This window comes from Elgaria multicarinata, chromosome 3, assembly GCF_023053635.1.
Source record: "Elgaria multicarinata webbii isolate HBS135686 ecotype San Diego chromosome 3, rElgMul1.1.pri, whole genome shotgun sequence".
Classification (NCBI taxonomy): domain Eukaryota; kingdom Metazoa; phylum Chordata; class Lepidosauria; order Squamata; family Anguidae; genus Elgaria; species Elgaria multicarinata.
In genome coordinates this window covers 154,490,618-154,512,579 of record NC_086173.1, presented here as the reverse complement: position 1 = coordinate 154,512,579, position 21,962 = coordinate 154,490,618, and the positions used below count along the sequence as shown (strand labels likewise).

Sequence of the window (21,962 nt, the reverse complement as noted above, 5' to 3'; positions counted from 1 at the left end):
TTGCTCAGGCGGCCAGCTCCGCCCCCCCAGAATAGTAGAGTTGGAAGGTACCTATAAGGCCATCAAGACCACCCCCCTGCTCAACGCAGGAATCCACCTTAAAGCATCCCTGACAGATGGCTGTCGAGCTGTCTCTTGAAGGCCTCTAGTGTGGGAGAGCCTACAATCTCCCTAGGTCATCAGTTCCCTTGTTGTACTGCTCTAACAGTCAAGAAGTTTTTCCTGATGTCCAGCCAGAATTATGTATTGGATATTAGTTTAAGATTCTTGGTTAATTCAGATTATTTAAAACTTTACATTTGTAATTTATTGAACTCGGTATATGTACTCTGGCTTTTTTGTTGTCTACAAAGAAGAAAAAACCCAGCACAAGTAAAAAGTTAAATAGAAGGACACTCTTTCCCAGAACTACCAGGAATGATGGTTCTTACTGGTCTTTTGACTGCCCTCAATTTAGCAGGAGCTGGGTCTGAAGTCAATGTTCCTCAATGTTCATTCTTGCAGGCTATAGAATAACGCTTGTGATTATCATTAGATCTCCCCATTCGCCTCGGCTAAGGAAGATGGCTGAAACAGGTGTGACTCAGGTATAATATGGGAACTCAGGAAACTAACTGTGTACAGTTGGGGATGGGATAGCGTTCCTCCTCCTCCTCCTCCTCATAAGACATAAAATTCTGTTCAGTAGTCCTCTCCTTGCCCTCAAGGGTTCCTGGGAACTGTAGTTTTGTGAAGAGGCAGGACTTTTATTTGTAATGTAAGTATTTTAAGAACATAAGAAGAGCCCTGCTGGATTAGACCGAGGGTCCATCTAGTTCAGCACTCCGTTCACTCAGTGGCCAACCAGCCTTCAGCCAGGGACCAACAAGGCAGGACATAGTGCAACAGTACCCTCCCGCCCATGTTCCCCAGCAACTGGTGGATGTAGGCTTACTGCCTGTGATACTGGAGGTAGCACATACCCATCAGGACTAGTAGCTATTGATAGCCTTCTCCTCCAGGAATTTATCCAACCCCTTTTTAAAGCCATCCAAATTGGTGGCTATCACTACATCTTGTGGTAGTCAATTCCATAATTTAACCAAGCGCTGTGTGAAGAAGTACTTTTAATATACGATCTTTCTGGCCACATTTCTGGGGATCTCTGACAGAAGCTGTGACAGTTAAATTGGAACAGAACCACTGGGAAGCATATAATTCACAAATGGAATTTGCTGCCTCAAGGTGTGGTGACGGCCATCAGTTTAGATGGCTTTAAAAGCCTTCCTGGGTCAGGCCAAGGTTTCACACAGTGGCCAGTAGCTGCCCCAATGGGAAATCCACAAGCAGGACATGAGTGCAACAGTACCCCCCTGCCCATGTTCCCCAGCAACTGGTTGAACAAAGAATTACTGCCTCTGCGACTGAAGGTAGCACATAGCCATCAGGAGTAGTAACCATTGATAGACTTCTTCTTCAGGAATTTGTCCAATCCCTCTTTAATGTAGTTCTCATAAAAGCTTGATAAGAATTCATCTCCCATTCCCACCCCACCTGCCAAGTTATGTCCTCAGATGCTGGGATCGAAGGATCAGTTTTTCCTGGGGACTGTGTCTGATGGTATTACCTACTTTCAGGAGCTGGTGACGTTTGCTGATACAGCTGTTCATTTCCTGGAGGACGAATGGGCTCTGCTGGATCCCAGTCAGCAAACCCTCTACAAGGCTGTGATGCAGGAGAACTATAGCAATGTGAAGTCACTGGGTAATAATTCTTTTCCTCCATGTTTTTTCCCCCTGTAGAAATCGGAGGGTTTGTAAGAGCAAGTATTCCAGCTGGTCCCCAACAGTGGGCAGCTGGAGGCTTTCCTCCAGTGTCTGTAAATGAGTTATGGACAGCCTTGGGGGACAGTGTGGTGTAGTGATTAGAGCAGCCTTCTTTTAACCTGGTGCCCTTCAGATCTGTTGGATTGCAATGCCCATCAATCCCAACCAGCATGGCCTCCAGATGTCTTTGACTGTAACTCCTATGCTGGCTGCGAATGATAGGAGTTGTAGATCAGTACATCTGGAGGGCACCAGGTTTGCAAAAGTTTGATTAGAGTGTTGGTTCCTTCTATGTCCTGGATCCCTTGAGCAAATCTATTAAGGATCTCTTGCCTCCTTAAGAGTCCCACCTTCCTTCTTTCACATTTCCCTCCCCGGTAACTTGGGGTTTAGGTTGTAGACATGGGGTGATTGGCATGCTAGACACATGCTAGAACACAACAGGTTACTAATATATTAAAACAAGCAAATTACAATTAAAGATATTTAGTCAATAGAGCCAAGTGATACAAAAGGCATTAAAAGGAAATAAAATTGGGGAGAAAAACTTCTTCAGGCTGCTTCTTTTGGCTCCTTCCTTATGCACTGGTCTTTTCCATCTCTCTCCCAGGCTAGCTTTCTCCTCTCTTTTATACCTTCTTCCTCCAAAACAGAAAGTAGTGTGCCAGCTTTGAAGAAGTGAAACTTAACCAGAGAAATGAACCTTAACCAGAGAAATGAAACTCCTCCTCTCAGGAAATACTTCCTCCCAACAACTCTCAGGTCTCTAAGGCCTGACGTTATTACCTTCCCTCCGTAGGCCTCAAACCTTCACAGTTGGTCTAGGATTGGGGCAACCCATGTTCAAATACTGACTCAGATATGAAACTGGCTGTATGATCTTAGGCCAGTCACACTCTTGCAAGCAGCAAGATTAAAGCTCGACATATTAGACTTGAGAAAAAATTAATTTCTTCACGAGAAAGGTGACTTGATTTACGTAACACATCGCAGCATAATTCTCTGCCATGGGATGACTCTGAGGGCAGTAAAATCTGTGGATTCCGGTGCCACTTCCTGTTTCTTTTGCTCTCCTCCTTCCTTGAGCAGGAAATCCAGTTCTGAAACCTGAACTTATTTCCCAGTTGGAACACGGAGAAGAGCCATGGATGAGAGACTCCAAGGAATCGGAGGAGAGGGGAGTCCCACCATATGCCAACCTGGGTAAGTGGGTTGATGACGGACCTCAGATTTTGAGGATAGGGTGAACTCCCAGGGGGACGCTGATTTGAAGGGGCCATAGCTCAGTGGTGAAGAACACTCTCTGCATGCAGAGGGTCCCAGGTTCGATCCCTGGAATCTCCCAGGTACGGCTGGAAAATTTCTGCCTGAAACCCTGGAGAGCTTCTGCCAGTCGGAGTCAGTGTTGACAGTACTGGGCTGGATGGACCAAGGGTCTATCTCGGTGGGCCTGTTCAGATGACACACTAAGCCATGGTTAGGCCGCTAACCCTTTTGCAGCAAATGGTTAATGAGCGTGTTTAAACTGTGCTTATGTAGCCACCATGGTTAGGAATGGTTTGCACGGCACGCTAAGTCATGGTTCACACGACACACTAAGTCAAAATGGGCCTGTTTGGATGACATGCTAAGCCATGGTTAGACCGCTATCCCTTTTGCAGCAAATGGCAGCATGTTTAAACTGTGGTTATGTAGCCACCATGGTTAGGAATGGTTCACACGACACACTAAGCCATAACGGCCGTGTTCAGAAGACACCTTAAACCACGCTGGTTAAGGCGTTTTTGTCTTCTGAACAGGGCCATCCTTTAGCTCAAAAATGGCGTCTGAACAGGGTCAGTATCGGGCAACTTCCTGTGTTTTTGTGAAGGGTTAAACGTGGCCATAGTTCCTCCTCCTCATTTTTTGCCCCCATGGATTGAGGCTGAAATATGTAAGACTTCTACTAACCTGATTATGTTGGTGGGTTTAATTTTTAACTGGCTCGGTAGTGTTCCTACACCACCATCACTTCAGCAGGAGCAGTGACTTTATTCCTTCCACCAGGTGGTGGCTGTACTTACACTTTAGTAAGCTGGCTGAGTTTGCCTGCAGTGTTTTGGGTTGAGTCTGGGTTCTGGTTCTGTTTGGTTTCTGGTCCTGCCAGGTCTAAGTCATCCATCAGGTTCTTTTGATTAGCAAGATGTAATTATTAGAATGTAAGCCTATGCGGCAGGGTCTTGCTATTTATTGTTTTACTCTGTACAGCACCATGTACATTGATGGTGCTATATAAATAATAATAATAATAATAATAATAATAATAATAATAATAACAACAAGCCACTTTTAGAATGTTTTTAAGGATGTTTTAACAATGTATATTATGTTTTAATTCAGTTTTATGTATTTTATATTTACTGTTGTTCCCCGCCTTGATCAAAATGGAGAGGCGGGTAAGAAATACATCACCATTATTATTATTATTATTATTTATTACTTTATTCAAAAAGATGACAGTATATTGTTGGGAAATGAATGCAGAATCTATACATGCAAAGAAACTAAACACCTCCTTCCAGCTAATCAAGCTGTCATAGCTGGGACTCTGTCGGGGGGCCCATGACAGAGTTCCAGCCTGCTTATGCCATTCCCTTAGTACATTGGTTTGTTCTCCTCTTCCTCCTCCTTATTCTTCTGGTAAGAATTGTGTATCTTTAACAGCAGCATGTCGGGCAGAAAATCAGCAGGTAATGATCATTGCACCATGCTGGGAAGAGCTGAGCAGCACCTGTGGAATTCCTGACTGTTAAAATGTGAAAGACTGTTGTGTTGTTTTGAATTGTCTTAATTTTGTGAACCGCCCAGAGAGCTTCGGCTATTGGGCAGTATAGAAATGCAATAAATAAATAAATGATAGACGGAAGCTGTCCCTTTCAGCCAAAGCTCCAGGCCAGTTGCGCGGTTCCTCCTGAAGTGAGGCCAAAGCGTGACGCTTGTGCCTTGGATCTGATAGGCTCTCCTGCTAGCTGCCTGCCTCTCTTTCAGGAGCTGACAGGCTGCATCCCTCCCCCTTCACACAGGTTCCCAAAACATCTAAATTGGGAAAATAATTGGCCTTCGTCGGAGTGAAAACTTCTCAGCTCGTCCCGAGATAAGACTCTGTGAGAAAAGGCTGACATAACTATGAAAGGCCCATCTAAGGAATGAGGCCTGCCCTTGTCTTGTCAGCTAAAGCCTGCTAAAATCTACTCACTGTGGTTAGGTGACACAGGTCTCTTAGCAGCCTTTTGGAACTCTGTGAAGTCCATATTTCTGCTCACTAACAAACTCACTATATGTTTGCATTTTATCAAATTTGCTCCTGATGAAGGAGCCCCCCAGTCTTTGAAACAGGTTGGGTTGAAATGAATACTTCTCTCTTTGGTATCTCCAAGAACTCGTTCCCTTCTTGCTTTCCATTCAACCCGGGTGCCTCTCTTTTGGTTTTCTCCTGGAAGTGGAATACTCTCCCTAGAGAAGCCAGGCTCCATTGTTTTCATTTTGGCAGCAGGCTCCGGCTACCTCCGTTTTAAAGGTTTTGTTGTTTTCGTACCTATGGCGTTGCTGTTGGTTTTCGCTCCTGTATTTACTGGATGGGTCTAGCTGCTGTGATTTGTGTTGGTGGCTGGGTTTTTGTGCTGGTTTGGGCCTTATAAAAAAAGAAAAGAAGAGGAAGGTTTTAAAGATCACAGAATCCTGACTGGCTGAGGGGGAAATCGTGGGGATGCAGCCGGGAATGGAATAGAGTGTCCTGGCAAAGAGTATTGGCTGGCCATGGAGTGTTGACTGATGGTTGCAAGGGAGTGGAATGGAATATCCCAGAGAACAACCGTGGCTGGCTGGAAGCCTGAATTGGGAGCACTCTACACTGCAACGTTTATTTACAGGTCCGCATTCTTTGAAGATGGATATGAACAATGCTCACCCGGTCCCCCTTGCCTCTGAAGCAGTGCCAGCCGCTACAGCTGTTCAGCAGACCTCAGTGGCGAAGGCCACTTACCACAGGAGGGGCCCAGGACGACGCCAGCGGTGCCGGCAATCGCTGCGGCAGACGAGCTTCCAGCGGATGAGTGAGTGGCCTTCTGTTGCGCTGTGTGTTGAATCATCCCTTTGCCCCCACTCGGCTCTCAGGGGATGTCCGGCTCCACCATTCGAGCCCTTCTCAGGTCCAAGTGGTTGGGGCAGTCGCTTCAGCGTTACGCTTGATGGTTACTGTTTGGTGTGGGATTTTCGGGTCTCCGTATGTTGCCCTCGACAACGGATAGGTCCCTGCTCCCAAAGGGCTTACAGTGGAATGGGCCCAAAAAGGCTGAGGCGGGAGAAGCAAGGGAGTAGTTGGAGCAAATACAGAAAACCAACCAGCGTAATAAGTGGCCGATGAAACAGTAAAACTGTGGTGCGGATGTTGCTGGACTATGACTTCCATCAGCCCCGGCAAACATGAATGTTGGTCAGGGTTGATGGGAGTTGTGGTCCAAAGCGGTGGGAGGGCCACTGATTCCCCACCCTGAGCTAAAAGCGTGTTGATGACGTGAGCAGTTCTTTGCCTGGTGCTTAAGAAACGTTTGGTGCCAAGCAGGCCCTCTTCACGAGGGCGTTCAACCCACTGGGACCCCACAGCCGAAAAAGCCCCCTCTGTTGCTGACACCTGCCTCACCTCCAACAGAGGAGGAGGAGGAGGAGGAGGAGGACGACGACGCACATGAGGTAGGACCTTGGCAAGGGATATTCAAGCACAGGCACTTTATAGGTGAGCTGTGGTCCTTTGGGCTCTGAGGCAAACCGGCAGACTTCCAAAAGCATAGGTGAGCTTGGTTACAGCAAGAAGCTGAGGATTAAGAGGGTGAAGCCAAAAGCCTCATGGGAAAGGTGGGGTTTGAGGAGAGCTGTGAAGAGGGGTAGACAGCTCGATGAAAATGGCCACCCAGCGTGCGTCCGCTGTAAAGAAGGCAAACGCCATGTTAGGCTTTATAAGAAAAGGAATTGAGAATAAAACGGCAAGTATCGTACTGCCCAGGGGGTTGGACTAGATGGCCTTGTAGGACCCTTCCAACTCTGCTATTCTATGAAATCTATGGTGCGACCACACTTAGAATACTGTGTACAGTTCTGGTCACCACACTTATAAAAAGGATATTGTAGAGCTGGGAAAAGTGCAGAAAAGGGCAACTAAAATGATTAAAGGGCTGGAGCATCTCCCCTATGAGGGAAGGTTACAGCAGCTGGGATTGTTAAGCTTGGAAAAAAGGAGGCTCAGGGGAGACATGATAGAGGTGTACAAAATTATGCATGGTATGGAGAATGTGGACAGGGAGACATTTTTCTCCCTCTCTCAGAATACTAGAGCCCCGGGTCATCCCATGAAACGGATTGGTGGGAGATCCAGGACAAATAAAAGGAAGGACTTCACAGCGCAGAGTTAAATTATGGAACTCACTACCACAAGATGTAGTGATGGCCACCAATCTGGATGGCTTTAAAAGGAGGTTGGATACATTTCTGGAGGCAAAGGTTATCAATGGCTACTAGCCCTGATGGTTGTATGCTATCTCCAGTGTTCGAAGCAATAAGCCTGTGTGCACCAGTTGCTGGGGAAGATTGGCCGGAGGGTGCTGTTGCACCATGTCCTGCTTTGTTAGTCCCTGGCCAATGGGTGGTTGGCCACTGTGTGAGCAGAGTGCTGGACTAGATGGACCCTTGGTCTGATCCATCAGGGCTCTTATGTTCTTGAGGGAGAGGGAGAGAGAGAGATTATACCAGGTTAAGTGTCCATCAATGTAGTTCCAGGCATAAAGAGAGGCAGATGGATGTAGGCAGAATACATTAAGACCCATATAGACAGACGCTAGTCTGTGGTCCCTCATTGGACAACTGGATAGTTTCCATTGGACCATCTTCTAGCACCTGTCTTAGTTGCTGGAATTCTTGGGAATTATATTGGCGTAAGTGAAGCTGGCTCTGAACCAGCAGAGCCCTGCTAATGGGGAACATCCAATTTTAGTCTTATGTAGAGTAGACCCGTCGAAAGGGATGAGACTTCAGTTAGTCATGGCTAAATTAAATTCCATTTGTTTCAGAGAGCCTACTCCACATAGGCCAAACGTTGGATTCTACCCAGTGGTCTATAAGTAGAGGTGCATGTTCAGGATCGCTGATTATGTACACTCACTCTGTAACTGGGAAGCTGGGGGGGACATAAACATATTGGACGGTGCGCGATTTTTAAAATAAAAAAAGTTGAATGATGGGCCGTCATTTAAGGCAGAGAAGGAAAGTTTTTCTCTGCCAGGCTACATCTTGATGGCAGGTGAGACCATAGCCAGAAACAGGTGACACCCACTTCTCTCTCACTGTCTCTCTCTATGCCACCCCTTCCTCTCTCTTTTTCTCTCTGCGCCACCCCCTCTCTCTGCACCACCCCCTTTTCTTCCTATGTCCCACCCCTTTTCTCTCTCTGTCCCACCCCCTTTTTTTCTCTTTCTCTCTGTCCTACCCTCTTTTCTCTCTCTCTCTCTTTCTCTTTCTCAGCCACCCCCTTTTCTCTCTCTCAGCCACCCCCTTTTCTCTCACACTTTGTCTGTGCCTCCATTTTTACTCCTGGTTGTTCGTTAACATTGTACACTGGAAAAGAAAGCAACATTTGCTAAATTACACATTAGCAGATTGTAAGCCTATGCGGCAGGGTCTTGCTATTTACTGTTTTACTCTGTACAGCACCATGTACATTGATGGTGCTATATAAATAAATAATAATAATAATAATGTATTCCACACACTTGGCCCTCCTTGCACCTGTATGAACTCGAGTGGAGGGCTGCAGGGTGCCCACCTCTGGCTTAAGGGGAAGGGGCTGCAGCTCAGCGAGAGAGCACATGCTTTGCATGCCAAAGATCACAGGCTCAATCCCTGCCACCTCCAGATAGGGCTAGGAAAGCGCGCCCGCCCCCCCGAACAATTCTCAGTATCAACAATACTGAGCTAGATGGACCACCAGTCTGTCTCTGTAGAAGATGGCTTCCATGCAAGGGGTGAGGTCAGTTCACCCCTGGCTTGCGAGAGAAAGAAGCTGAGGATGATAGAGTAGAAAGTGGGGGAAGTATGAGGAAGATGGAGACCTGCTTGTCCTGAGTGTGGTGGGCCGCTGGAAGGGGGCGTTGCTTCCCCCGCCACCTCCATTTCTCACCGTCCTATTGGTTTTCACCCACCCCAGTGCACTCCACGAGGGACAAGATTCTGGAGGCGGCTCAGTCTCTCGTGGCTGCCCACTGCCGGATGGAAGAGAAGCTGCTGCAGTTCCTGAACAGGCAGAGCCAGTTCCTCGAGCACATGGAAGGCCTGCTTGGCATGATGGCACCGAATGAGGAGGAAGAAGACGAGGAGGAAGAGGAGGAGGAGGAGGAGGAAGAGGACCAGAAGAACAGCAAACTCCTGATTGGCCAACGCCTCGACCAGGTCGAGGTGCGCCTGGACAGGCTGCACGCGAGGGTGCTTGCCCTCTTGTCAGCAACTGGGCAGGAGGGTTTTGCCTCAGCCCTCATCCACTGACCTCAGATTAGCCCTGGCCGTGGCCCATGAGGCTGACCTCCAGGCCTTTGTTACCCCTTGCCTGCCTAGCCCCATCCCTGTTCCAGCTCGCTTCCTTGTATGTAGTGTTTGCTTGGACCTGCCCTTTCCTTTGCCGTCTCTCTCAAGTGCGGTGAGGGGGGCGGGGTTTGCGTTTCAAGCCTTGAAGGTAGGCCGTATTCCTTCTACCTCATCCCATCCAAGCCTTAAGGTTCCTGACTTCAACTAAGGTTAGATTTCTCCTTCTCTTGCATTAAAGAAAGAAATAAAGTTTTTTTCGGCAACTTGATGCGTCGTTACATCTTCAAAGTCTAATCCGACAATCTCCTGCTCAGAACTTGTTATATATTCAATTATTTATTTATTTACTTACTTATTTATTTTTGCATTTATATCCTGCCTTTTTTCCTCCCAGGAGTTCAAGGCGGCATACATAATCCTCCTCCTCTCCATTTTTATCCTCACAACAACAATCCTGTGAGGTGGGCTGGGCTGAGAGTTTGTGACTGGCCCAAAGTCACCCAGTGGGCTTCCATGGCCAAGCGGGGACTAGAACTCGGATCTCCCAACTCCCAATCTGACACTTTAGCCACTACACCACACTGGTTGAGTAGACATAATGTATAGGAGCAACAGGAGTGACCTCTGCCTATTTTGGTGGGAGGCATGTTCCTCAGCCTGTGCTTACCAGGGGGCCTCCATGCATCATGGTGCTTAGGGTGACCCTATGGAAAAGAGGACAGGGCTCCTGTATCTTGAACAGTGGCGTAGAAAAGGGAATTTCAGTAGGTGTCATTTGTATGCATGCAGCACCTGGTGAAAGCCCCTCTTCATCACAACAGTTAAAGCTGCAGGAGCCCTGCCCTCTTCTGTGTCTGGTCATGCTAGGCAGGACTCCTGCAGCTTTAACTATTGCGATGAAGAGTGACCAGATAGAAAAGAAGGCGGGGCCATGGAAACAAAGCCCTATGAAGAGAGACTGAAAGAACTGGGCATGTTTAGCCTGGAGAAGAGAAGATAGAGGGGAGACATGAGAGCACTCTTCAAATACTTAAAAGGTTGTCACACGGAGGAGGGCCAGGATCTCGTCTCGATCCTCCCAGAGTGCAGGACACGGAATAACAGGCTCAAGTTAAAAGAAGCCAGATTCCAGCTGGACATCAGGAAAAACTTCCTGACTGTTAGAGCAGTACGACTATGGAATCAGTGACCTAGGGAGGTTGTGGGCTCTCCCACACTAGAGGCCTTCAAGAGGCAGCTGGACAAGCATCTGTCAGGGATGCTTTAGGGTGGATTCCTGCATTGAGCAGGGGGTTGGACTCGATGGCCTTGTAGGCCCCTTCCAACTCTGCGATTCTGTGATTCTATGTATCCTGTAGCTCCTCATTCACTCCGATTTGAACTTTCAAATAAGAAGCTGGAAGCAAATTCAGAGTCTGTCCACAAATCAGCATTCATTCCGCAAAGGCACCCTCCCATAAAAAACAAAAGAAAGCAATGTGTTGTTAAGGGGAATGACAGTGAAGATATTCCATGAAAACGGCAGTCTCAAGGACTGCATACTTATTAGCAGAATCTACCACTGGTGCAATGGGAATCTAGTGGTTACCCAAAGCTTTTGTTCTACAACTGCTCAGCCTCATTTACAGAATTTTGCAATGTCGCCTTCTGTTTGTAAGCCTCAAGTGTTTTCCCACCACATCCTCTTTTTCTTGCTACAGAAAATTTATCAAGATGGAATAGCTACAACAAGGTCTTTTGATTGGTAGCATTAGGAGCAATCCATCTTGGAAGTAGCCTCTTGGCTCTGTGGGGAAACACAGAAAGCTGCCACCCAGGCTTCTAGAGGAGAAATAAAAGATTTCCTGCCCTGCCTCCATTTTGGCTTTTCTAATCACAGGCCATGCTAAAGATTCTCCTTCAGATTCTGAGTTTTTTGACTCCTATCCTTTTCTCATGTTTATAATATTTATTACCTGCCTCTCCCTCTGGATCGAGGCAGGGTACTACACAAATACAAAACACCATAAAATACATAGAACTGATTAAAAAAACATACAGCTGGACATCAGGAAAAACTTCCTGACTGTTAGAGCAGTGCGACAATGGAATCAGTTACCTAGGGAGGTTGTGGGCTCTCCCACGCTAGAAGCCTTCAAGAGGCAGCTGGACAACCATCTGTCGGGGATGCTTTAGGGTGGATTCCTGCATTGAGCAGGGGGTTGGACTCGATGGCCTTGTAGGCCCCTTCCAACTCTGCTATTCTATGATTCTATGATGTAAAACTAATATATTATTAAAAGGCAGCACATTGTTATTACATTTATATCCCGCCTTTTTTCCTCCAAGGAACCCAAGGCGGCGTACATAATCCTCTTCTCCATGTTATCCTCACAACAACAACCCTGTGAGGTAGGTTGGGCTGAGAGTATGACTGGCCCAAAGTCACCCAATGGGTTTACATGGCTGAGTGGGGACTAGAACCCGGATCTCCCAATTCCCTGTCCATCACCTTAGCCACTACAGCACACTGGCTTTAAGGTATCTCAAAATTCAACTGGGTAGGTCTGCTGGAAGAGATCAGTCTTTATGGCTTTCTTAAATTCTGGAAGACTGTTAAGTTGACGAATCTCTCCCAGGAGGCCATTCCACAGTTTGGGTGCAGCAGAAGAGAAGGTCTTCTGGGTAACGGTTATTAGCTTAGTTTTTGTTTAGGCTATAAGGGCTGCATATCACCCACTAAATTGTAGTGGCTAGAGTGTCGGACTGGGAGTCGGAAGATCCAGGTTCTAGACCCCACTCGGCCGTGGAAACCCACTGGGTGACTTTAGGCCATTCACAAACTCTTAGCCCAACCCAGCTCACAGGGTTGTTGTAAGGATAAAGTGGAGAGGAGGAGGATTGTGTATGCCGCCTTGGGTTTCTTGCAGGAAAAAAGGCGGGATATAAATGCAAGAATAAATAAATAATACCTCACGCATCACAATCTGTAAACATGACCGAGGGCTGGATTTGGCTCCCAGGTGGGTGAGAGGTTGTGCCCCCCCACCTGGATTGAGGGCTGCCCACCCCCAGCTAAGTAACAAGGAAATACAAGGAAGGCATGTGGGTATTTGCTCTATGAACAGCGGAACAGTCTTACACCAAATGGACATGTGGCAGTATCTTGACCACAATCTATACAAAGGTTTCATATCTCCCCTACTGTTGTGCACTTGGAGGGTGTGTTCAAGGGTCCTGTGTTGTTTACATTCCTATACCACCTGGCACCTGAAGCTCTCTAGGCGGTTCACAAAGATTAAGAGCCATATTTAAAATGACGTGGTACAAAGGGTAAAATCATCTACATAAAGTGTAAAACCAGCTGTCCCATGCAAATTCATGATGGGCTCAGCATCTCCCCTTGTGTGGAGGGTCTCCATGTGTGCACATCCCCCTCTTCATGCGCATCACCTGTGTGGGCAGTGCCGGATTGAATGGCCGAGGCAGCTCCCCTCCCAATTTATTTATTTTTATTTCAAAGAATCATAGAATAGCAGAGTTGGAAGGGGCCTACAAGGCCATCGAGTCCAACCCCCTGCTCAATGCAGTAATCCACCCTCAAGCATCCACCCTAAAGCAACTATTTATTTATTGCATTTCTATACCACCCAATAGCCGAAGCTCTCTGGGCGGTTTACAAAATTAAGACAATTCAAAGTATAAAACAACAGTATAAAGGGGTGTGTGCAGCCCATTGAGTTTGTCTGGGGCCAAAAATGGTCCCCAGACCACCCCCACCCCTGATATAGGGTGGATTCCTGCATTGAGCAGGGGGTTGGACTCAATGGCCTTGTAGGCCCCTTCCAACTCTGCTATTCTATGATTCACATGCACACAGCTCAAATTCACAAAGGGGAATAGTTAAAATATTAAGAATTAGGGAATCCTACTTGCTGGAATCCATTTCTGGCATCTTTCACACTAATAAGACATCACCTCTGTCCACAATGGGTCTCCTTCATCACTATTCACAGAGTCCCCACTTTGATCATGACTCAAATCTACTGATGACTGATCTTCAGATTCTACTATGAGAAATGTCTCTCCTTCCACTTCCTCCAGCCCTTCTGAAGGTGATGTCCTTGTAGCTTCCTAGAATCATAGAATAGCAGAGTTGGAAGGGGCCTACAAGGCCATTGAGTCCAACCCCCTGCTCAATGCAGGAATCCACCCTAAAGCATCCCTGACAGATGGTTGTCCAGCTGCCTCTTGAAAGCCTCTAGTGTGGGAGAGCCCATCACCTTCCTAGGTCATTGCTTCCATCGTCATACTGCTCTAACAGTCAGGAAGTTTTTCCTGATGTCCAGCTGGAATCTGGCTTCCTTTAACTTGAGCCCGTTATTCCGTGTCCTGCACTCTGGGAGGATCGAGAAGAGATCCTGGCCCTCCTCTGTGTGACAACCTTTTAAGTATTTGAAGAGTGCTGTCATGTCTCCCCTCAATCTCTTGATAAACTTCTGTATTTTACAGAGATGGAGGGCAAATCCCCCCCCCGCTTTTTTTGTTTTGCACAGGGGGGAATCAATGTCTTGATTGATTCTCTGACAAGAACAGGCGCTGTATCCTCCTGCAATTTCCCCCTCTCGCCTCTCCTTCATCCATCCATCCATCCCATCCATGTGCTCCAACAGCAGATTAGTAGGGGCTCGATTTGCCAGTCCTTTGGCTTGGCTTCCATCACATGATGGGAAGCGGAAAACAAAGGAAAAGCCGCCTTTAAAAAAGGAAAGGGGGGAAAAAAACAAACCCCACACAACAATAAGGGGAAATTGAGCAAGATCGATTTAATTGCTATTTTGCCCAAAAAGGGTGGTGGTGGGGAAGCATCCCCGTTTTAGATCCTTGCATTTAATAAGCTGCTTTGTCGGACGGGTGCACGCGCGCTCGTCCAGTTTCCTTGATTCGGATTAGTGGCACCTTGATGCTTCTTAACTAACTATTCTGTTGTGCACACGACCTCTGGAAACTGCATTCTGCTCGCAACCGCGATATTTTTTTTTAAAAAAAAAATCAAACTATGTTCTTTCTCGATTCTCGCCCGCTTTAGTCACCGTGGCGACGGAGCTAGCTTTTGCTGGGTAGTCTACTTCACCGGTTAGCACGGAATAGGAACAGAAGGAGGGCGGGTTTTCGTTTTGTTTTTAAAGCGTGTTTGATACTGAAGGAGACAGAAGAACCTTTTCCTGACGGAGGAAAAGAAGCAGCACCAGAGATCTCAACCAGACCGAGAAGATCGCAGGATTGCTAAACAAGTAAGCAAGGGCTGTAAGGTAAGGTGGTGATTGATGGCTGGAAAAGTGCAAAGTACTATGCATTGCAGGATACTTGTTTAAAATAAAATGTCGAAGTGTTGACAAAAGGATTGGGTGGTGGGTTCACTTTATTTGATGCCTAAAATGTTCTGTCGTCTTTGACAGTTTGCCCTCCACCCCCCATATCATAAGCAGTATTGGATCAGACCAAAGGCCTGTTTAGTCCAGTTTCCCACTTTGGCTAATCAGATCCCCACTGGGAAGCCGAGAAGTAGGACAAGAGCTCTCTCCCACTCTACTTCCCCAGTAACTGGTATTCAGAGCCTCCTGCCTCTGATCCTGGAGATAATATAAGCATAACACTCACTACCAATCATCGATAGTCTCTTAGGCTTCTCTGGGTTCAACAGCGGAACGACAGGCAGAAATTCATTAGGTGAAGTTGGAATGAGGGGGCAGCTTCATATGTTAATTGCAGCCTGGCTACCAAACTGAGCAGAATGCATATTCTTCCCTTGTTTTACCATTGTCTCCATCTTCCACTTTTCCTAATATAGTCTTCCGTATTGAATTTTAGATTGTAAGTTCTTCAGGGCAGGGACCTGTTATCTTGTTGTTACCCTGAAGTGACCTGTGTAGTGATGGTGCTATATAACTAATTTAGGGAGCAATCCTATGGTCCCTAGACGGTGTTTTTAGTTATCCCCTTTTAAAATTCCTCTAAGTCCGTAGCTGTTGCCACAGTTTCTGGCAGTGAGTTCTATCAACTAATGTGTTGTGTGAAGCAGTACTTCGTTTTGGCCTGTCCTGAATCTCATTTCTATCAGTTTTATTGGATGACCCTAGACTTCTAGTGTTACTATGGGAGAGATAAGGTGTGCCTGTATCTGTTTTCTTCACACTTTTTGAAGTTCTGTTAAAGACATTGGCAGGGACAAAAGTGGCAATGTTTTGTTAGAGAAATCTATTTACTCCTTCTTTTTCTTAGGGCTTATTGTTAATGAAAGAGGTGTAGTGCAACTAAGAACCTAGTGCCTGAATTTGATTTTTTTTCCTTCTCCCTCCCAATCCCCTTTCCTTTTGTGTCATGTTTTTTTAGATTGTAAGCCTGTGGGCAGTGACTGTCTTAAGAAATATTTTTGTAAGCTACCTTGGGAGCCTTTTTGGCTAAAGGGTGGTGCTAAAATAAAAGTGCTTTAAAAATAGTGTTGAGAATGAAGATTAAACCCATTTTGAGGGTGTGGGGAGGAGCAGATATGTGATTTGTAAAGGCTGAGGTTGGAAGTTGAGGAGGTGAATTCCAAATTCTGTAGGGGGCTGATATTACCCAAAGCAGTTATAAACAATAGAAGTGACTACTTAACTGGCCAATTGTTCTTGAATGGGAACCCGGAAACACTCTGGATCCCCTGAGGGGAGGTAGAAAGAAGTGTTCCCATAATACTAGAACCAGGGGACATCCCATGAAGCCGATTGGTGAGAGATCCAGGACAAATACAAGGAAGTACTTCTTCACATAGCGCATAGTCAAATCATGGAACTCACTACCACAAGATGTAGTGATGGATTTAAAAGGGGGGTTGGATAAATTCCTGGAGGCAAAGGCTATCAATGGCTACTAGCCCTGATGGTTGTGGGCTATCTCCAGTATTTGAGGCAGTAAGCCTGTGTGCACCAGTTGCTGGGGAACATGGGTGGGAGGGTGCTGTTGCAACATGTCCTGCTTTGTTGGTCCCTGGCCGATGGCTGTTTGGCCACTGTGTGAACAGAGTGCTGGTCTAGATGGACCCTTGGTCTGATCCAGCAGGGCCCTTCTTACGTTTTTAATTGTAAGACTAGGACTGGAGAGACTCAGATCCTGATCTTCTGCTAGCACTTAAGTTCTTATGAAGGCATGTTTTGCATGCTTTTTTAAAAAACACCACACTACCATTCCTCCAGGAGTTCAGGGTAGCATTCATGGTTCTCTTGCTACCCATGTGTTATCCTCACTACAACTCTGTGAAGTAAATTAGGCTCAAAATCAAGCAGTGAGCTTCCTGGCTATATAGGGAATTTGCCTCCAGTTTTACCCAAATGTAGAAATGATTCCTCTTCCTCCTCCGCCCCCAGGAGCTCAAGGTGGCACCTGTGCTTCTTTTCCCCCTCTAATTCATCCTCACAACAACCCTGCTGAAAGAAGACTGAAAGAAAGTGACAAGCCCAGAGTCACCAGTGAGGTTCATGGCAGGATTTGAACCTGGCTCTCCCCAGTCCCACACTCTAACCCCTTCACCACACTCTCTTGTGGTCTTTGAGGTGTCTTGCAGCACCTTAAAAGATGTTTATTGTAGCATCAGCTTTCATGGGCCAAGCCCACTTAACCAAACGCATGATGTGCTAATTGGGAAGGTCAGTGGGTATTCTCTGAATACGCAAAGAGGAAGCAGCAGCAGAGAGAACCGGTTGAGAACATATCAATATTTAACTCTAATTGATTACCTGAGGCGACTGTGGAGTTAAAAGGCTCAGCGCATGCAGTTGTCACCCTGGCTGATTGTGAGGAAATTTTTCCCAGACCTGCCTGTTGAAACCTGTTTGGAATAATTCCACGGACTGGCTAATATGGATTTTTTTCAAAACTTATCTTTTCCCCACAAGTACGGTTCTGTCCTTCCCAGAGGGTCAAGTGGCTTTGCTGGATTCCAATCCAAGGGCTGTGGAGGGAGCCATCATGCAGGAAGACCACGGCAGTGTCATCTCATTGGGTAAGGATGCCTTCCTCCTCTCTTGGATTTGGACAGTGGGCTTCTTTGGAGGGTGGGCTTCTTTTCCCAGGAGGACTTTGTTTGAATTCATGACATTTGTATTCCTCCACCTTTCTCCAGTGAGCTCCACGGGGTTGCCGTCAGTTGCCAGGGCTCCCTGGTGGCCATTTCTGAGGGTGGGGCGGCATTTATATTCGGCCTGCTGTCGGAGTTTGAAGAACCAAAGGCAGAAGCTGAGACTTCTGGGCTGAAGACTGTTATCTCATCCCTCTGTCTCAGTCCAGTGCTTGGGAAACAAAGCCGAGAGAAAGAGACAACAGCCTGGGCCAGTGCGTGTCCAGCCAGAGAGGCCCTGTCCCCCTAATTGTAAGCCTATGCGGCAGGGTCTTGCTATTTACTGTGTTATCTGTACAGCACCATGTACATCGATGGTGCTATATAAATAAATAATAATAATAATACTATCATCAGGTGCTAGATCTTCCTGGCAGCCATCTTGGCAGGCACTTATTTTGTTTCAAAACAATGTTTGGAGCTTAGCCACCATCTCTGCCTTGTACTTAGATTCCTGGGCAAGTTATTTTTCTTCAGTCTTACCAATTACCTTCTGGGACATGAGCATTTTGTGACTGGCCATGCCTATTATGGTAGCCATTTTGCGAATGGCATATGCCTCTTCCCCAACGACAGCCACTGTCAGCACTCAGTCAACCATAAGAACATAAGGAGTGTCATGCTGGATCAGACCAAGGGTCCATCTAATTCAGTACTCTGTTCACGCAGTGACCAACCAGCTGTTGACCAGGGACCAACAAAGCAGGACATGGTGCAGCAGCACCCTCCTACCCATGTTCCCCAGCAACTGGTGTCCATAGCCTTACTGCCTCTGATACTGGAAATAGCACTCAACCATCAGGGCTAGTAGCCATTGATTGCCTTTGCCTCCAGGAATTTATCCACCACCACCCCTTTAAAGCCATCCAAATTGATGGCCATCACTACATCTTGTGGTAGTGAGTTCCATAATTTAACTATGCGCTGTGTGAAGAAGTCTTTCCTTCTGTTTGTCCTGAATCTCCCACCAGTCAGCTTCATGGGATGACCCTATTATGGGAGAGGGAGAAAAATGTCTCCCTATCCACATTCTCCACACCAGGCATAATTTTGTTCATCTCTATCAGGTCTCCCCTTAGCTTCCTTTCCCCCCCAAGCTAAACAATACCAGTTGTTGTACCCTTCCCTCATAGGGGAGATGCTCCAGCCCCTTAATTCCCAATAGTTCCCACCAACTGAAAGAGGTTGGCCTAGAATGACTTTTCTTAGCAAAATAAACATAGCTTTGAAAGCTATTGCACTGCCTTCCTACATACGGGCTTCTCACAGGCAGCTCATTGGCCACTGTGTGAACAGAACACCAGCCTGATCCAGTACGTTTCTTCTTATTTGCTTTGACCTTATGCCTGTGTAAAGACTGACGTTCTGATTCTCTGTCCCAGGAGGCAATGAGCACGAAAGAATCTATGGGCGAGAGGATCCCCGTTACTGCTCCATCTACAGCAAAAGCTTCGGCGACAAATCGACTCTCCTGAATCATGAAAGGCCCGGCACAGCCGAGAAACGTTACAAGTGTTCTGACTGCGGGAAATGCTTCAAGAAAAGGTCGGCCCTCCTCACCCACGACCGGACCCACACTGGCGAAAAGCCGTACAAATGCTCAGAGTGTGGGAACAGCTTCAGTAACAAATCCAGCCTTACGAGGCATAAGAGGAAACACACCGGAGAGAAACCCTTCTGCTGCTTGAACTGTGGGAAAAGGTTCAGCCAGAGCTCCAGCCTCATCCGGCACATGAGGAACCACACGGGCCTGAGGCCGTACATCTGCTCGGACTGTGGCAAAAGCTTCAAGCAGAGCTCCAGCCTCCTCGTCCACGGGAGGACCCACACGGGAGAGACTCCGTACAGCTGCTCGATCTGCGGGAAGCGCTTTTCTCAGAGCTCCAACCTTGTGAAGCACGAGAGGATCCACACCGGAGAAAAGCCCTACCGGTGTCCGGATTGTGGGAACACCTTCAGCAACAAGTCCAGCCTTACGAGGCATAAGAGGAACCACACGGGGCAAAAGCCGTATAAATGCGCGCTGTGCAGCAAGCGGTTCAAGCAGAGCTCGGGCCTTCTCAAGCACGAGCGGATCCACGCCCGGCAGGGCCTCTCGAAATACTCCGATCCTGGCAAGCGCTTCGACCTGAATCCTGGCCTGACGGCGCACGAGAAGGCCCGTGCGGGCGAGGCCGTATAAACGGCTTGCCCCCTAAGGAAAGCTCTATTCCAAGATCAACTCTTCTTTCGAATGGGGTAAAGCATACTGGGTTGAAGCCAGAAAATTGCTCGGTTTTATGGGTGAACGTGGCCTGCCCAACTTCAGAACACAGGAAGCTGCCTTAAGCTGAGTCCATCTAGGCAGTATTGCTGACACAGATTGGCAGCATCTGTCCAGGGTTTCAGGCAGGATACCTTCCTCACCCTACCTGGAGATGGCGGGGATTGAACCTGGAACCTTCTGCATGCCAAGCAAGTGCTCTGCCACTGAGCGACAGCCCGGCCCGTTTATTTCTGACCCGTTGGTCTGCCCGTGACTTGGCAGAACCGTTTGTTTTTGCTGTCCACACGCAGACAGCGAGAAGGAGAGGTTTTCCTGAGCTACTGGTGGGTTGTGCTCAGTTTGGCGGACAATGCAGGCCTGGTGGCGAAGGGTTTTAGCCAGCCCTCTTCATACATGAGAGAACTCTCTCAGGAGAGAGCGGAAACCTTAAAATGACGATATGCATTCTAGAGATAACCAAGCCTTATTAAACGGAGGGTTTGCACCGGGAATGTGAAGGAGGAAGAGATTTGAACCTGTCTCTGGTTTGGCACTACCGCTGAGCAAAGCGAGGGGCCCACAAAAGCGAGGTGGAGTGCCAGCTCCAGGTTTTTGAGGGTTGTTGGGAACACACCCTCAATGGTCCAACTCCCTCAGTGAATCTTCTCACCACCATTGTCACCAGCTGCTATTACTCATCCTCCCCCTTGCTTGACAGGCAGAGAGCCAGTGAGCGAGTAGGCCGTGGCATCTGCTGCTCCTTCTTCTCTCTTGTATAAAAAGAAAAGCCCGACGTGTTTCGGCCTCTTGGTTTCTGTTACGCCTCCTTCAGGGGGTAGTAACAATGTTTGTGGGAACTATTTACAACAGGTTGTCTTGTGTCTATACACTGGCGACACAAGACAGCCTGTTGTAAATAATTTCTGCAGTCATTGTTACAACCCCCTGAAGAAGGCCGAAACGCATTGGGCTTTTTTACAATAAATTTGTCTACAGCATCCTGAGGTGTTCCTTTTTTCTTTTATTTTTGGTTCATCTTGGATGCTTACCCTCCTAGCACACTCCTTCTCTCTGCTACTGTTGTCTGGGCCAGAGCAAGAGACAGGTGAACAAGCCGGTTGCCATGGCAAAGCAAGTCCAGGGCCTCTTTATCAGTGGACCCCTACTGGGACGGCCTTGGCAGCTGCCCAAACATGCCTACCCTAGACACCAGCTGTGGCTGTATGTGCCACATAGCCTGACTTGCGCCCCCTAAGCTATCTTCTTGCTCACAGGTGTGGTGGATGACGCTATCCCATCACAACTGTGGTACAAGTGGCTGGCTTCTATACATGGAATTGTGGGGCGAAGCAGGCATCATCTGGACTTTTACCTCAGGCAATAAAATGTCTTGGGCCGGCCCTGCCTGTCATTCACATTCACGGGGTGTCTTATACCAGAAAGAGGATTCTTGATTCGTGTGTGTCTGTGTGTGTGATTAGAGCAGCTTTATAAACAAGCCCACAAAATTTACTAGCCGGTTAAGTGGTTAGTAGCATGCATTTCTGTGCTGGCTGTGAAGGTGACCATATGAAAAAGAGGACAGGGCTCCTGTATCTTTAACAGTTCTACAGAAAAGGGAATTTCAGCAGGTGTCATTTGGATACATGCAGCACCTGGTGAAATGCCCTCTTCATCACAACAGTTAAAGCTGCAGGAGCCCTGCCTAGAGTGACCAGATACAAAAGAGGGCAGGGCCCCTGCAGCTTTAACTGTTGTGATGAAGAGGGCATTTCACCAGGTGCTGCATGTATCCAAATGACACCTGCTGAAATTCCCTTTTCTATGCAACTGTTAAAGATATAGAAGCTATAGGAGCCCTGTCCTCCTTTTCATAGGGTCACCCTCCTTTGCAGTCAGCATAGAAACACAGGCACCTAGTCTCTTAGGCTAGTAAAAACCAAAATCCTGACTTCTACCAACCACTCCTACTGCTGCATTTCCACAGAAGAAGTGAAACTAGCACAGAAACCAGGCTGGCTGGCAGAGAAGGAATTGAGCCACCACTCCCTCCCCGTCGCTCGCCTGCATGGAATTCCTGGTCACCTACGGCAGCCGGAAGAGTTGTTAAGTACAGGGCCCTGCTTAAATATTCTTAGTTTGGCCTCAGTTAGGAAATACTAGCGGCCATTTT

At 47.4% G+C, this 21,962-nt stretch overlaps 1 protein-coding gene across 1 annotated transcript; it reads left to right on the top strand.

The window, feature by feature from the left end:
• The first annotated feature begins 398 nt into the window (after positions 1 to 398).
• LOC134395588 (zinc finger protein 485-like) lies at positions 399 to 19,790 on the top strand. The gene is made up of 9 exons (XM_063121749.1): positions 399 to 587; positions 1,617 to 1,743; positions 2,895 to 3,008; positions 5,714 to 5,896; positions 9,037 to 9,168; positions 9,519 to 9,522; positions 14,624 to 14,683; positions 17,324 to 17,430; positions 18,927 to 19,790. Exons 1-9 carry the CDS (start codon positions 489 to 491, stop codon positions 19,724 to 19,726), a joined length of 1,626 nt encoding a protein of 541 aa, XP_062977819.1. The 5' UTR covers positions 399 to 488; the 3' UTR covers positions 19,727 to 19,790.
• The last annotated feature ends 2,172 nt before the right edge of the window (positions 19,791 to 21,962 follow it).

Coding starts and splice junctions, on each gene's coding strand:
- LOC134395588 (XM_063121749.1), top strand. CDS start 489: ATGTTCATTCTTGCAGGCTATAGAATAACGCTTGTGATTATCATTAGA. Junction 5,897..9,036: donor GACGAGCTTCCAGCGGATGA/GTGAGTGGCCTT, acceptor CACCCACCCCAG/TGCACTCCACGAGGGACAAG. Junction 14,684..17,323: donor ATCGCAGGATTGCTAAACAA/GTAAGCAAGGGC, acceptor TTTCCCCACAAG/TACGGTTCTGTCCTTCCCAG.